At 39.3% G+C, this 14,708-nt stretch overlaps 1 protein-coding gene across 5 annotated transcripts in view; it reads right to left on the minus strand.

Moving 5' to 3' along the window:
- Positions 1-13,031, minus strand: part of LOC129331131 (dimethylaniline monooxygenase [N-oxide-forming] 4-like) — a 29,533-nt gene extending 16,502 nt beyond the window's left edge. Inside the window, exons 1-3 of one of the 5 annotated variants that reach the window (XM_054981496.1) lie at positions 12,915-13,031; positions 12,000-12,164; positions 406-594 (exon numbers count right to left, since the gene is read on the minus strand). In XM_054981496.1, the coding sequence (XP_054837471.1) occupies positions 406-594; positions 12,000-12,131 (321 nt within the window). In that variant the 5' untranslated portion in view covers positions 12,132-12,164; positions 12,915-13,031. Of the gene's footprint in view, positions 1-405; positions 595-11,999; positions 12,219-12,369; positions 12,447-12,512; positions 12,597-12,914 lie in introns of those variants that run through there. The other 4 variants (XM_054981498.1, XM_054981499.1, XM_054981495.1 and 1 more) reach the window with 4 other exon arrangements.
- Between the last annotated feature and the right edge of the window lie 1,677 nt (positions 13,032-14,708).

Consider the following 14,708-nt stretch of genomic DNA (forward strand, 5'->3'; position numbering starts at 1 on the left):
CCTTCCACTATTCTTTCCTGCCTAATTTAGCATTCCTTCCAGGTTATTCTGAGACACTTGCTTTTGGTCTCCTCAGGATCCCTTCCCAGCTCAATTATGCTTTTCTGTTGCTGTCTTTACCTCATGTTTAAACTGGTGTCTCTATCCCTCCTTATCCCTCATGCGGAATCCTGGCAACTAGAGTGTATGGGCAGACTAGGGGGTTCTTAGCCTGCTCCTAAACCTGTTACTGCTGCTCAGAGTTCCTTGTGTGAAAGTATAGGAGAACATTTCATGGTCTTTTAAAATTATAATGCAGATGTTACCTAACAATTACAAGTTAAAAAAATCTACTGCTTTCTCTGCCATCACTGAAAAATCCATTGTGGCAGGACTACTTTCCTTTCCCGCTAGCTTACTCCTCACCTTCAAGTGTATGTAGTCCAGAAGCTGGAAGTGTTCAGCGTACAGTCTGAGGTACTCCAGGAGCACTGAGTGATGTAAGAAGTTGGGGCAAACCTCTGGGAATGGGAAGTCACTGAAGGAGCTCATTTCCTTTGATGTGTTGGTTATTACAGATTTGTATACGTTAGACCTTCCTTCTTCTGGAATTTCCTGCGCAGTAAGAGCAGTAACATGAGCAAGAGCCGAGATTCTGAAAGAGTCCATTTCCACTTCTAAATGACACAGGCAGGGGCATTTCCAAGGATTTTACCACCCCAAGTAGGGACCGTATTCTGCACCTTGTGAGTCCAAGCTGAGCCCCTGTGGTACTAGCAGCAGTGTTAGGGCCATTACCTCCCAGATCAACCGTGGCAGGGAGAAAAACAGACTCCTTAATTTAGATATCATGCATGTAGTAAGATTTCATTATCACACAACATCATCTCCTATTCTAAACCTGAACATTTTTACATTTTCCAAATCCTGTTTTAGCACTAGTCTGGCACCATGTTGACACATATGCCTCTAATGTTCAAGTGGAGTTGAGGCAACACAGACCAGGGTTTCTGTGTGAATTGTTATTCTCATCCCCATATGAAAAGAAGAAGCCAAGCTCAATTTCAGCCACAGGGGAATTGTAAGGGAGCAACCAGATACAAATAGGCTAGCTTTATCTCACACAGAGCTTGCAGAGAGTAACCCGAAGCCTGGGGCCCTACCCCTATTCCAGGAGTCCGTAGGGAACTTGCTTCCAGACTGGAAAGGCTGAGAAAGCTCAGGAAAAAAATTAGGAATGATCTCCATTATGGGGACTATAAGACCACGAGATTCCTCACAAGTAGCATTTAATAATGATACATTCATTAATAACCATGAATGCTGCATGGCTAGATAGCACACAATCTTCCTTTTAAAAAAATGGTAAGATCAGAGTTGACCTTGCCACCAGTAACAACAACAGTACATAAACTTGTTATATATTTTTGGTTGAAGATTTTTTTCTCCCAAGCATCACTTTTGTTAACAATGGCATACAAAGAGATGAAAGATACATCATGGAAATCCCAGGTACTGTCCCTATTGGCTAAATTGGGATTATCTGAAGAATATTTAAGGAGTTACAACTATATAGCTGCTAGATGTCTAATTAAACAAAGATTATTGGACATAAGTGCACAACAAGATCAGGGGTTGCTAGGTATTATGAGTTCAGCAACTCTATATAAACATCTTATATCCCATCCTATAACCCCTCCAGTTTATTTTGATGACCTAAAGGTCACAGAATATAGGACGTCGTTTACTAGGGCTCAGATGAATATACTTCATTTGGCAGTACTGAAAGGCTGTTATAACAAGACCCCACTTGCTGATTGTGTGTGCTCCTGCAATCATAAATCCATTGAAGATATGTCCCATGTTATGTTTCGATGCCTGAGATTTCTAACTATTTGGGAGAAATATCTTAGAAATATTCTGTAATGGGTGCCAGGGAGGTCAGAGCAAGATAAATTGGTGGTGGTGGTGGCAGATAAGGATAAACGGATTACAATGCAAGTGGCAAAGTTTATAACATCGGTAAACAAAATACAGTTAAGTCTATGGAAGTAAATTTTATTTTATTTGAAGGTATTAATAAGTTCCCTTTAGTAGTATTATATTATATTACATGCTGTTATGGATTTTATGGATTTAAAGATCTTGATGGAGTTTTGTCAATTTCAGTTTAAATTTTATGATGTAGTAATTTGTATTAATAATATTGTACTTTTCTTGTTATTTGCTATGGCTGTGCTGAAGCAATAAAGCATTGATGATGAATCTTCCTTTTTGACTCTGTAAGTCCCCTTCTGTACATCTTCCCCCTTCTTTGCACAGGGTTGTAAATTACACATTTTTCCTGGACGTGCAAAGTATGCCCCCACCACACCATATTCCAGGTGAAGTGTGCCCTTTTCTCTGCACCTCTGGTCTCCTATGCTGTAGTTTCCTGTTCATTATAATTATACTTGGCACTTGCACAACAATTCTGGGTGTTCCAAGCTTTTCATATACTTTATCTTGCAGAAATCTTTACAATACCTTGTGAAACAGAGGTTGCTGTTTACGACTGCTGTATTGCAGATAGGAGGAGAGGAGGGCTGACTTGTCTGCGCAAAGAATACATGGCAGAAAGAGGATTCAAACGGGGGTTTCCCGATTCATGGGTTTTTTTTGTTTTTTTAAAGAATTTTTATTGGATGGGTTTACAAACATAAACATAAAAATCATTATCATTATCCACCCCATTGCATTTCCCCCCATCCTCCCCCCTTTTTTCTGGTGACTCCCCCCAGTTTTCCATACCCAACTTAATCTAAAATGTATACTATATAAATTCTTAAAATCTATAATATATATCTATATTATACATACTAATCAAATCTCTTTACTTATCTTAACTATCTACACTAACTATATTGCTTATCTTAGTTAAAAATACAAAAATTATATAAGTAATAATAAGTACATATACTAACTAAAACAAAACTACATATATATATATAACATACTATTCCTTACGTACCAATTAACTATATTGTCTATATTTCACATAAACTCCCTATAACCTTATTACTCATACTTGTACTCCCCTGTAAATATACTATACTAATCCATTAAAATACAGTAAAATATACCCCTTTTTAAACTTAAGTAAGTTTCTATCTCCCCTAATTCTCCAAAGACCACAATTTCCCCTTCATGTCCCACTTTTTCTCCACATATTTCTTGAATTTTTCCCAGCTTAATGTATAGTCCAATTCTTCTTGTTCTTTCAATTTCCTTGTTAGTTTGTCCATTTCTGCCATATTCAAAACTTTCAAAATCCAATCTTCCATAGAGGGTATCTCCTGAGTCTTCCACATCTGTGCATAACACATTCTGGCTGCCGTAATCATATAAAACACCATAACTCTGTCCATTTTATCAAAATCTTCTAGGTTCATACATAATAACAGCAATTCCGGGGTTTATTTATATTCCTTTGTAAAATATCTGACATAACTTTAACTATATCCCCCCAGAATTGCTTAGCCTTATCACAAGTCCACCACATATGATAGAATGAACCTTCATGCTGTTTACATTTCCAACATTTATCAGACATCTGGCTATTACCATTGGCCAACTTCTTCAGTGTTAAATACCATCTATACAACATTTTGTATACATTTTCACGCACAGTGGTACATGCTGAAATCTTAACTACATTTTTCCATACCTTTTCCCAAGCTTCCATTGAAATTTCCTTGTTACAATTTATTGCCCATTTGACCATCTGAACTTTAACAACTTCCTCCTCTGTAAACCATTTCAGCAATATCTTATATATTTTAGAAATTATTTTCTTCCCCCCTGAAGCAAACAGTTCTCAAACTCAGAATTTTGTAATCTAAAACCATTTTCCCTTTTGTCCTTCTCATATAAGTCTTTTATCTGCATATATTGAAACCATCCATATTGGAATGGCAATTCATCATTACCTTTAAGCACATAATTGTTCTGCTTTATCTCAAGAATCTCTTTATATGTCAACCAGTCTTCCCCTGCATATTCTGTTCTTGGGTTTACTACTTCCGCAGGGATAATCCACGTTGGTATAGACTCTTCCATGTATTTCTTGTATTTGTTCCATACAACAAACAAACTTCTTCTTACATAATGGTGTAAAAACATAGAGTCTGCTTTCACTTTGTCATACCATAGATATGCATGCCATCCAAATAATTTATTGTATCCTTCCAGTGCTAATAGCTTCAAATGCTTCAGTGAAAACCATTCCCTTAACCCAAACATACTGCATCACGGTATAATTTAAAATTTGGTAATTGCAAACCTCCTCTTTCTTTTGCATTGTACAATACTTTCATTTTAACTCTGGGTTTCTTTCCAGCCCAAACAAAGTTTAACATCGTTCTCTGCCACTTTTCAAATTGTTTAGTATCTTTAACAATAGGTATTGTCTGTAGTAGAAACATCATTCTTGGAAGAACATTCATCTTTTTTTTTTTTTTTTTTGAAAAATTTTTATTGGGTTAGAACATTTTTATTTTTACATTACAGTCAATTTTCCCCTAATTTTTCTTTTCTAACCCCCTCCCTTTCCCCCCCTTTTGTTGACTTCCAACAGCTTTCCCACCCTCTGTCCCTTTTCCCTTACTTCTATTAAGTTCCTCTGTCTAAAACAGATATACATTCTCCAATATATTAAGCAGTACATCTTTAACTCCTTTACTTATTATACACCCAAACTATACGTCTTTAGACAAACAATTTATCCCATTTTCCAGTTTTGAGTAATTCTATATAAACCTATATATCATAAACCATAAAAATTTCCCACATTTAAATCAAACAATTTGATTTGTTCTCTATATATTACTCATTTCAACTTTTTATGGTAATTCTATATAACTCCTCAGATACTCAATCAATTTAACTCTTCTATACATTCAGTTTGGTGCATATAAATCTTGTCAAAGAAAGAAAATATTGTTAGTTAGTCAATCCTCATGTTTAAACCTTATCATTAATTATTCTCTATCAGTTGACCTATACATATCTATATATATCTCAATCAATTAATCTAACTGCTTATAAATTCACATTTCTCTTCCTCCCCCGGTAAAGTCACCCCTCTCTTTTATACTTTTATTATATTTCAGTAGTTCTCAAACTGCCACAGTTTTCCTCCCACCTCCCATTTCTTCTCCAGGTATTGTTTCAGCTTCTCCCAGTCTGTGTTGAACTGCCCTGAGTCCAGATCTCTCAGTTTTCTTGTCATCTTGTCCATTTCAGCCATATACAGCAATTTGTAGATCCAATCTTCAATAGTTGGTACTTCTTGTACTTTCCATTTCTGCGCATACAAAAGTCTAGCTGCTGCAGTCATATAAAAAATCAACGTCCTATGATGGGCTGGAATTCCCTCCATTCCCAAGTTTAGCAGCAGGAGTTCTGGGTTCTTATTTATTTGAAACTGTAAAATTTCACTCATTTCTCTTATTATTTCCCCCCAGAACTGCCTAGCTACCTCACACGACCACCACATATGATAGAGGGAGCCCTCATGTTTCTTACATTTCCAGCATTTATTAGAAGTATTCAAGTTCCCTAGCGCAATCTTCTTTGGTATCATGTACCAACGATAGATCATTTTGAAAATGTTCTCTTTAATATTGATACATGTCGTTGTCTTCATTGTAGTTTTCCACAAGTATTCCCATGCCTCCATTGTTATTTCTTTATTGAAATTTATAGCCCATTTCACCATCTGTGTTTTAACTATCTCATCCTCAGTATACCATTTCAGCAATACTTGGTATACCTTGGATATTCTTTTCTTGTCTTCTTTAAGAAGGGTCTGCTCTAGTTCCGAGTTCTCTGTTCGTATGCCCCCTTTTGCAAAGTCTGAGTTGTATAAGTCTCTAATCTGTCTATACTGGAACCAATCATAGTTAGGTGATAGTTCCTCTTGCGTCTTTATTCTAAGTTTAGATACTTCAATCTTAGTTATTTCTTTGTACGTTAAACATTGTTGTTCATTATCCACAGCTCTCGGATCTATCACCTCATATGGAACCACCCACAAGGGGGTTCCTTCTTGTAGGTAGGTTCTATACTTCTTCCAGATTGTAAATAGACTTCTCCTTACAAAATGATGCAGGAACATCGGAAGAACATTCATCTTGATTACTGCAATACGACCTAACCATGACAAGTTCATTTTATTCCATCTAATCATATCTTTATCTATTTGTTGCCATAACTTGTCATAGTTATTCTTATATAAGTCAATATTTTTCACTGTCACTTCCACTCCCAAGTATTTAACTTTGTTCACTACTTCACATTCCACCTTATCCATCAACTCCTTTTGTTGTTGTTTGGTCATATTTTTACACAGTATTTTGGACTTCACCTTATTTATTACAAATCCCACTAAATCCCCAAAGTCTTTCATTTTCTTCATCAATTTAGGCATGCACTCTGTTGGATCCTCCACTATCACCATTATGTCATCAGCAAAAGCTCTCACTTTATATTCAAATCCTTTTGTCCTCAGTCCTCTTATTGAATTATCTTCTCTTATTTGCCTAAGTAAGATCTCCAGTACCATTACAAACAGAAGTGGGGAAAGCGGACACCCTTGTCTTGTTCCTTTTCTTATTTCCAGCTTTTTTGTTACATCCGAGTCAACAATTATATTTGTAGATTGGTTTTTATATATTGCCTTTATTGCTTGCATAAATTTCTCTCCCAACTGCATCTTCTCCATTGTTGCAAACATAAAATCCCAGTTCAAATTGTCAAACGCTTTCTCCGCATCCACAAAGAAAAAACCAACCTGCTTCCCTGGATTTTTGTCATAATACTCAATGGCATTCAGCAACACTCGTAGGTTATCTTTTATTTGCCTTTCCAGTAAAAAACCAGGTTGGTCTTCATCTATGAATTCCACTAGCCACGCCTTGAGTCTTTCCGCTAATATCTTTGCATATATTTTATAGTCATTATTAGTTAGAGATATTGGTCTGTAGTTCTTAACATTACTTAAGTCAAATGTCTCCTTCGGTATCAGTGTAATATTAGCCTCATTCCATGTATGTGGCATCTCAGCCCCTTCCAATATCTCATTCATCACTTTTTGCATCAGTTGTTTCAAATCCTCCGCCATCACTTTATAAAATTTTGCTGTAATTCCATCTTGTCCCGGAGATTTACCAACTGTAGTAGCTTGTATTGCTTGTAAAACTTCCATTATTGTTATCTCAGCACTAAGCTTTTCTCTCAACTTCTCTGGCACCTTTGGTAAATCAATTCTGTCAAAGTAGACTCTTATCTTTTCATAGTCCACTATTTTTTTCTGGTATAACTTGGCGTAGTATTTATAGAATGCTCTCTCAATTGATCCTTGATCATATAATTCCTTCCCCTCTTCTATAATTCTACTTATTGTTCTTTTCTCTCTCTTTTTCTTTAATTGCTACGCCAAATATCTCCCTGGTTTATTAGCTCCTTCAAATGATTTTTGCTTCATTTTCTTCAACTCCCACTCCACTTCATTTTCCATAGCCTTAATTTGTTCTTGCAATAACTTTATTTCATACAACAATTTCTTTTTACCTGGCCTCTTTTTCAGTTGTTGTTCTACTTGAATTATTTCCCCCTGAATCTCTTTTAATTTCGCTTCTTTTTTCCTCTTCTCTCTGCCATTTAAGTCCATCAACACACCTCTAATTATGGCTTTATATGTGTCCCAGACCATGTGCATTGGCACCTCTTTATCCATATTACACTGAATAAAAAACTTCGTTTCTTTTCTCAGCACCTCAACGCATTCTGGGTCACTCAAAAGATCCTCATTAATTCTCCATCTCCGTTTCTTAGGTTTCATTCCAAATCTCCACATCACAGGATTATGATCTGAGCTAACTTTCGGTAGTATGTCAGTCTCTTTTGTAAACATTACCAGTTCTTTAGACGCCCAGATCATATCTATTCTAGAAAAAGATTGGTGACTAGTTGAAAAAAAAGTATACTGCTTCACTTTAGAATTATATTTTCTCCAAACATCTTCTAAATTTTCTTGTTCCTGAATTTCAAAAAAAGACTTTGGTAATTTCCCCGTCCTTACTTTACTTGTTGATGAACTTTTATCCAATTGCAAATCTACCACTCCATTAAAATCTCCAGCTATAATTACCTGATCATAAGTCCATTGCGCCATTTGTTCTCGTAAATCTTTAAAAAATATATCCTTGGAACCATTTGGCGCATATAGTCCGAGTACCAAAGTTTTCTTTGCATTACATAAACTTTCCACAGCCAGGTATCTTCCATTTTTATCAGACACTATTAATTTAGGTTGCAATTCTTCCTTTATATATATAACAATTCCCCTCTTTTTTTGCTTTGTTGCCGAAACAAATTGTTTTCCTAACTTTTTGTTAATTAAATATTTAACATCTTGATTCCTAATGTGAGTCTCTTGTAGACAAATCAAATTACTTCTTTGTTTAGATAACCAATGTAACACAGCTTTACATTTAGAGGGTGAATTAAGTCCATTAACATTCCATGAAATTAATTTGTACTCCATAATTATAATCTGGATGAGCTAGGAAAGTCTTTTCCATTCTCCATCAGAAAGACATCCATTGCATATTTGGATTTAATCACTTGTCTCCCTGACTGAAATTCAAAAGTCACTCCTTCTGGTAGCTCCCATCTATATCTAATTTCCGCTGCCCTCAGCTTTTGTGTTAAATTGCTATACTTTTTCCGATCCTGGAGTACTTTAAGTGGTACTTCTTTCATGATTCGAATCCGTGTCCCGGCTATTTCCAGTGGAGTTTCAAAGTGTCTTCTAATAATTTCTTCCTTCATTCTCCTTGTGGTCAATTGGACAATAATATCTCTTGGTAAGTTCTTTTGTTCTGCATATTTTGAATTGACTCTATACACGATATCCAAATGAGTCATCATTTCCTCCTCTGTTTGCCCCCAAAATTTTGCCAGTATTTCAGCTACTTGTTTAAGAGCAGATCCATCCATTTTTTCCGGAACTGCCCTCATACGAATCTGTCTGTCCATTGCTTTGCATTCCATCATCACAATTCTTTCGCCCATACTCACAGTCTCATTCTGTATAGCCTCTGCTTTTTTCTCCCCATCCTGCACCATCTGTTGCGTTTCTTGCACCTTTTGTTGGGTATTCTGTAAATCTGTTTTTATTGCCTCCATCTCTTTTTTAACTTCCGTAATTTCCGATTTAATCGCTTCTTTCATTTCCGTCATTAAATTTTGCTGTAATTGTTGTATCATCTCCCGAATTTCTTTATTTCCCTCTGTTATTTTCTTATCCAAGTTCTCAATGGCAACCTGTCAGTCCTTTTTTTTTTTTGGAGGCCATCGGACTTGCCTTGGGTCCCCACGAATCAGCTCTCTTTCTTAACTCCATCTTCTTTTTAATTCAAATCTCTATTTTTATATATCAAAATTTGTAAACGTTTGCCCTCAATTAAAATGGCGATTGAGGCTTCCCTTACCCTTAAAATGTTGGGCGATGTTTCTCTATGATTTAAAATGTTGGGCGATCTTTATGGTAATGCTGTCACACCGATGATCTTCCCTTATTTTCAATGGTGAATCCTTTACTTCTGTTTCCTTTCCCTTACTTTCAATGGTGGGTACTTCACTTCCTCTTCCAACTTTGTTTTTCTTCCGGATCCTCCTGATCTTCCTGACCTCCCTCGCCACTCTTTCTCTCTATCTCCTCTCTGTCTATTGTCGTCCACTTCCTGTCATGTGGCACACCTTTCAATTCCCACGATCCGCCCACCACATCGCTATCTCCCCAACTGCAGGTATGCAAAACAATATTCTTCTTAGCTCTTTTTAACTTTTTCTCACTCTCCAAACTCCAATTAAATTACTCAGTCTTTTAATATACTTTTTCAGCTTGGTAACTCAGTATTTAGTTCTTTTAAAATTTCGGTCTTTATTCAGTAAAATGGTCTGTTGGGGGAGATAGTAATCTTAACTTAACACAAACTTCTTGGGATGTACTCACTGCTTCAAACGGCCAAATCTGTTCAATTCCGTTCCTGAGGCTTGGGGAACGACGAGCCTATGTCAATTTAATGACTCCCAAAGCTGCTGCAGAGATTTTGGCCGCCCTTCTCCAAGGAGGATCTCAACGCTTGGGAGGAAAGCCTTAATTCAGAGCCTCCCACCCGCCGAGACCCTTCACTCTCTGGGCTAAAAGCGTTCCTGCAAGATTTCTAACTAAAATCCGGGGGCTGTGGGCGATCTGAGAGCCCCACCAGCCCAAAAAACAGCACCTCGGATGATCCGGAGCTCCAAATCACATCAGTCTAGCCATTACCCCAAACCGGAAGTCCCGATTCATGGTTCAGCATCTCAGCTACTGTACAATACTAGCTCTCCTGCAGGGTCCTGGATGGCAGATCAGAAGAACTCATAGAGATGGTTCTTGAGACAGGGGTAGAGATTACTGTTACATTATGATCCTTGCCATCCAGATGTGTTGGGGCACCTGAGACAGGGCTGCCATCAACTCATCATAAGGTGGGTCAGCTGCCCAGGGCCCATGGGCTTCTGGTAGAGCCTGCTGCAGCTGACCCCCTACTGACGCCTCTCTGCTGATGCATGAACCCACCCCCTTCCACCACCAGCTTGTGAGTGCTTTGTCACCTCTGCTCCCAGCTGCATATGCTGCCTAGTGCTGCTGGATAAAGGCATGTGGGTGGTGCACAAAGCATCACCATTGCTGGTGGCCATGGCAGTGGCACTCCTAGCTGCACCCACCACCCAGCACCATTGGGGAAATGGTGTGCAGGCAGTGTGGGCACCTGTGACTGTAGGGGGCAGGAGAGCTTGCAAGTGGGCAAAGGAAGGACACACAGACAAGAGGGGCACATGGACGGGATGGAAGGAAAGGGAGTCTACCAGTGGGCAGGGCCCCTGAAAACCTGGAACCAGCCCTGGGCCGATTCCAGACGGCCCTCTGCAATCTGAAACGTTGCGCGTTGTCGCGCGTCATTGCGCGGAAAACGCGAAATATCGCGTTTTCTCGCGCGAGTTTTGCGCGAGGTCGCGCAAAGCTCGCTCGAGAAAACGCGATATTTTGCGTTTTCCACGCAATGACGCACAACAACACGCAACGTTTCGGATTGCAGAGGGCCGTCTGGAATCGGCCCTGATCTCATCAGTCCACCACCAGTAATATGGTTCTTTCCTCCTATGCAGATTGCAAGGAAAGGTTTTCCAGGGACAAAGGGTTGGAAAACTGTTGGAAGTCTACAAAAAGGGAGGGAAAGGGAGGGGGTTAGAAATTGGGAAATGGGGGAATTGATTGTAATGTGAAATTAAATGACTCTAATCCAATAAAAAAATTATTAAAAAAAAAAAGGAAAGGTTTTCCAGGGCAGCCCTCTTGTAGAATGCTTCCAAGTACCAACCTAGGAGCAGACCTGGATAAGCCTCACACTTTATTTCTGTGGGTCAAACCACAGGAGACAAAATACACTTGAATTACACTCGAATTACAAAATACACTCGAATTACCTGTGTAATTCGAGTGTATTTTTTCTCGTGTGGTGAGATCCTATGTCTGATGATTATTTTCTGGCCATTCCATATCTCTTGGAAACCAGAGGAAGTGATTCCACTGTGGTTATGGATGCATACAAAGGCACATGCAAGTCAAGATCTGTAGGGTTTTTTTCACCCACAGTATCAACCCAGTTTCACCCCACCTTTACAGAATGTTTGACAAAAGTCCTAAATGCTGATTTGGTCATCTGGCTCGCCCTTCCCACGACACTTCAGGTAGATTATCTGCCTATTTTAATTTTCATGTATTTACAGTTCAATGCCCATGGCTCCCTTCCCCTTGAATGCTTTCTCTTCACGCCCTTAGAGAACAGCCCAGTACCCAGCTTAGCTTGAAAACCCAGGAATGGAATTGCCAAAATCATTGCTCGCTTCACAGTCTCGATTTGACTCACCCTGAATCGCCAAAGCCCCCCGATGTCATCGCTCCTCTCAAAACAGGTGGGCTCCAGCCCTTCATCCAGGCAGCATTTAATGGAGGCCAGTCCACTTACCCCTGCCCCAATGATAGCCACTTTCTGTGCCATGGTCTCTGGGAAGAGCCTTTCCAGGGCACAACCCTTAAGGAAAAGGAACTCAAATTAGTTTATACACTTCAGACTCTCTTGTCTGTCCAAGTGAAGTGCAAAGGGCATTGCTAAGCATGAAACTCCGCCTGCTATGCCCTTTCCACTCGCTGGAATGTTGCAAAATCTGGCATTTTGCAGCCCTAGGGAATGTCTCTTAATATCCTTGCCAACTGGACTGGTGATAAGCTCCACTTACCTACATAGCTCAGTCATGAACATTCAAAAGCATTGTTTATATTTAAAGTAAATTGCTGAGGATCCCTCACCCCTCCGTTCTTCTCTGCTACCAAGCAGTCAGGTTCAATGGCAGCTTCTTTTCAATACTCCCCTAGTACTCACTCACTACTGCTGAGCAGTTCTCCCAGAATCATCGGTGAACCCAATCAGGCTTTAAAGAAGCCACAAGAGAAAGACGAAGTTGATGAGCCTAATGACCTGAAGCGGAAGTATGAAGCAGTCACAGCCAGGGACTGTAGAAATTTTTACATGTTTATGAATCAGCATAGTGCTGATTGCAACAGGGGAAATTTCAAGGTTACAGGCTGTAGATTGGCACATGTTGTTAACATTGACATTTGTTTTATTAGTTAATGAAACACTGTCCAAATATTTATTTTCTTCCCTGAAATCCTGACTCACTCACTCCTTTCAGAACTCCTATTTTTTTCTCTCTCCCAGGTCTGTTCAATGAAGTCTAATTTTATGTCTCCTTAATTAGCATTTTAAAGGGACAGGACTCACAGAGCAAGAAGATTTCAAATCGAAAAGCAGCAACTGCTCTCCCACCAGCCTGGGTTGCCATCCTCCAGGTGGGGCCAGGAGATCCCTGGGACATACAACCGATCACCAGACTACAGAGCTCAGTTCCCCTGGGAAAAAATGGCTTCTTTGGAGGACAGTGTCATTGGTATTATACCCTGCTGAGGTCTCTCCCCTCCCAAACACCATCCTCCCAGTGGCACCACCCCCAACTCTTCAGGAGTTGGCAATTTTACCACCAGCAGATATTCCTGCTTCTTCCAGGCTATTCCTTTGGGCTCCCCCGTCCAGGCAGCTGCCAGCAAAACCCACTGGTTTTCACTGCCATGAATCCTGTAAATCCTTTGTGTGTTTCTTTCCTGGCAGAAAGAGTCAAATTCTTTTTTAAAAATCCAAATGACTGTAGTAAAGGGGGGCGGAATAGTGAATGACTGACCGTTACTCCCTGTTAGCTGGCATTCTGTGTTTAGCATGCTGTGTTCTTGGTAGAAGTATCCATGGCTCTCATTCCTCTCTTCTTTGCCTTCAAATTCCATTGTCCCCCTGCTACTTCCATATGGAGATGTTTTTCTGCCTTGCCTTCCAAGCTAGAGCACTTGGGTGGGAGGCACATCCACACGATGTCTTCTTCCTTGGTTTCCCCATCTCAGGACGCTCCTTTTCAAATCTGTTACATAGTCTGACATTTTAGGAAATAATGAAGTCCAAGTGGATTATCACGCCGTCTGGATAGGAAACAATCCATTCCCCTGCCATCAGCCCCTTGTGGAGGCCATTATCCCTGCCACACAACCAGCAGATGTTTTTTTTAAAAAAACTGTAATCGCTATAACTATAGATGTATAATGTTATAGCAATGAAAGATTTTATTTAAAAAGTCCTCAGAATGCATTTTGTTGGTACACTGCTGTCTGCTTACAGGAGTGTGACTTTGCTCCCACTATGCTCTGCTTGGTGTTTTTGTAAATAAATAAAGCCCAATATGACAAAGAGATATCCTTTTCATGCCAGTGAGTGAAGCTGGAAGCCTTTCTCTAACCTCAGGAGCTTTTCTCCCACTCAAGAATCCCTTTCTCCAATGGAAGAGCCACGTCAGTGAGAGAAAGGGTCCTTGGACTAGAAAAAGGCTTTTTAAGCTGTTGGAATGTCCTCCGGCCAATGGTAGGATACATACCAGTAAGGTTCCAGTATTCTGTCATCCCAGACAAACTAAACCCTTCAGTGCTGCCCCTCGACCATCTACTTGCTCAGAAAAAGTTGGTGATTTACAATATATTTTTATAATGCAAAAGTCAGACTGGAAACAACTTTGAGAAAATGTTTTCTAAAGGAGTCTAGGAAGCAATCTTGTCTGAAATAGACCCCACCTACCTTTACCATACTACTCCTCTGTGCACCTCCTTCCAGAATGTCATTTTAAAATTATGTATTGCAGGTATTTCACTCCTCGTATAATGACCAACTTGTGCAAGAGTAAAGACAATTGATACCTGAGCAAACCAGGGGCTGATGGTGTTTTCATACATGCTTGATCAGCCTATCTAGGGATACCGAAGTAAACACAACAGAGGCTCCTCCAGAATTCAAAAGCAACAAACAAATAGGACCCTCCCTGAACTAGAGGAAAATGCTATAAATCACAGTGTTCGCTTTATATAATCATATTTACAGTGATTCGTGCAATATGTGAATAAATAAGTTATACGTAATCTCATACAAACTTTTTACAACACTATGTAAAAGACCATCATACCCATCTAAACATAGTTAAAGGTA

This window comes from Eublepharis macularius, chromosome 5, assembly GCF_028583425.1.
Source record: "Eublepharis macularius isolate TG4126 chromosome 5, MPM_Emac_v1.0, whole genome shotgun sequence".
NCBI classification, from domain to species: Eukaryota; Metazoa; Chordata; class Lepidosauria; order Squamata; family Eublepharidae; genus Eublepharis; species Eublepharis macularius.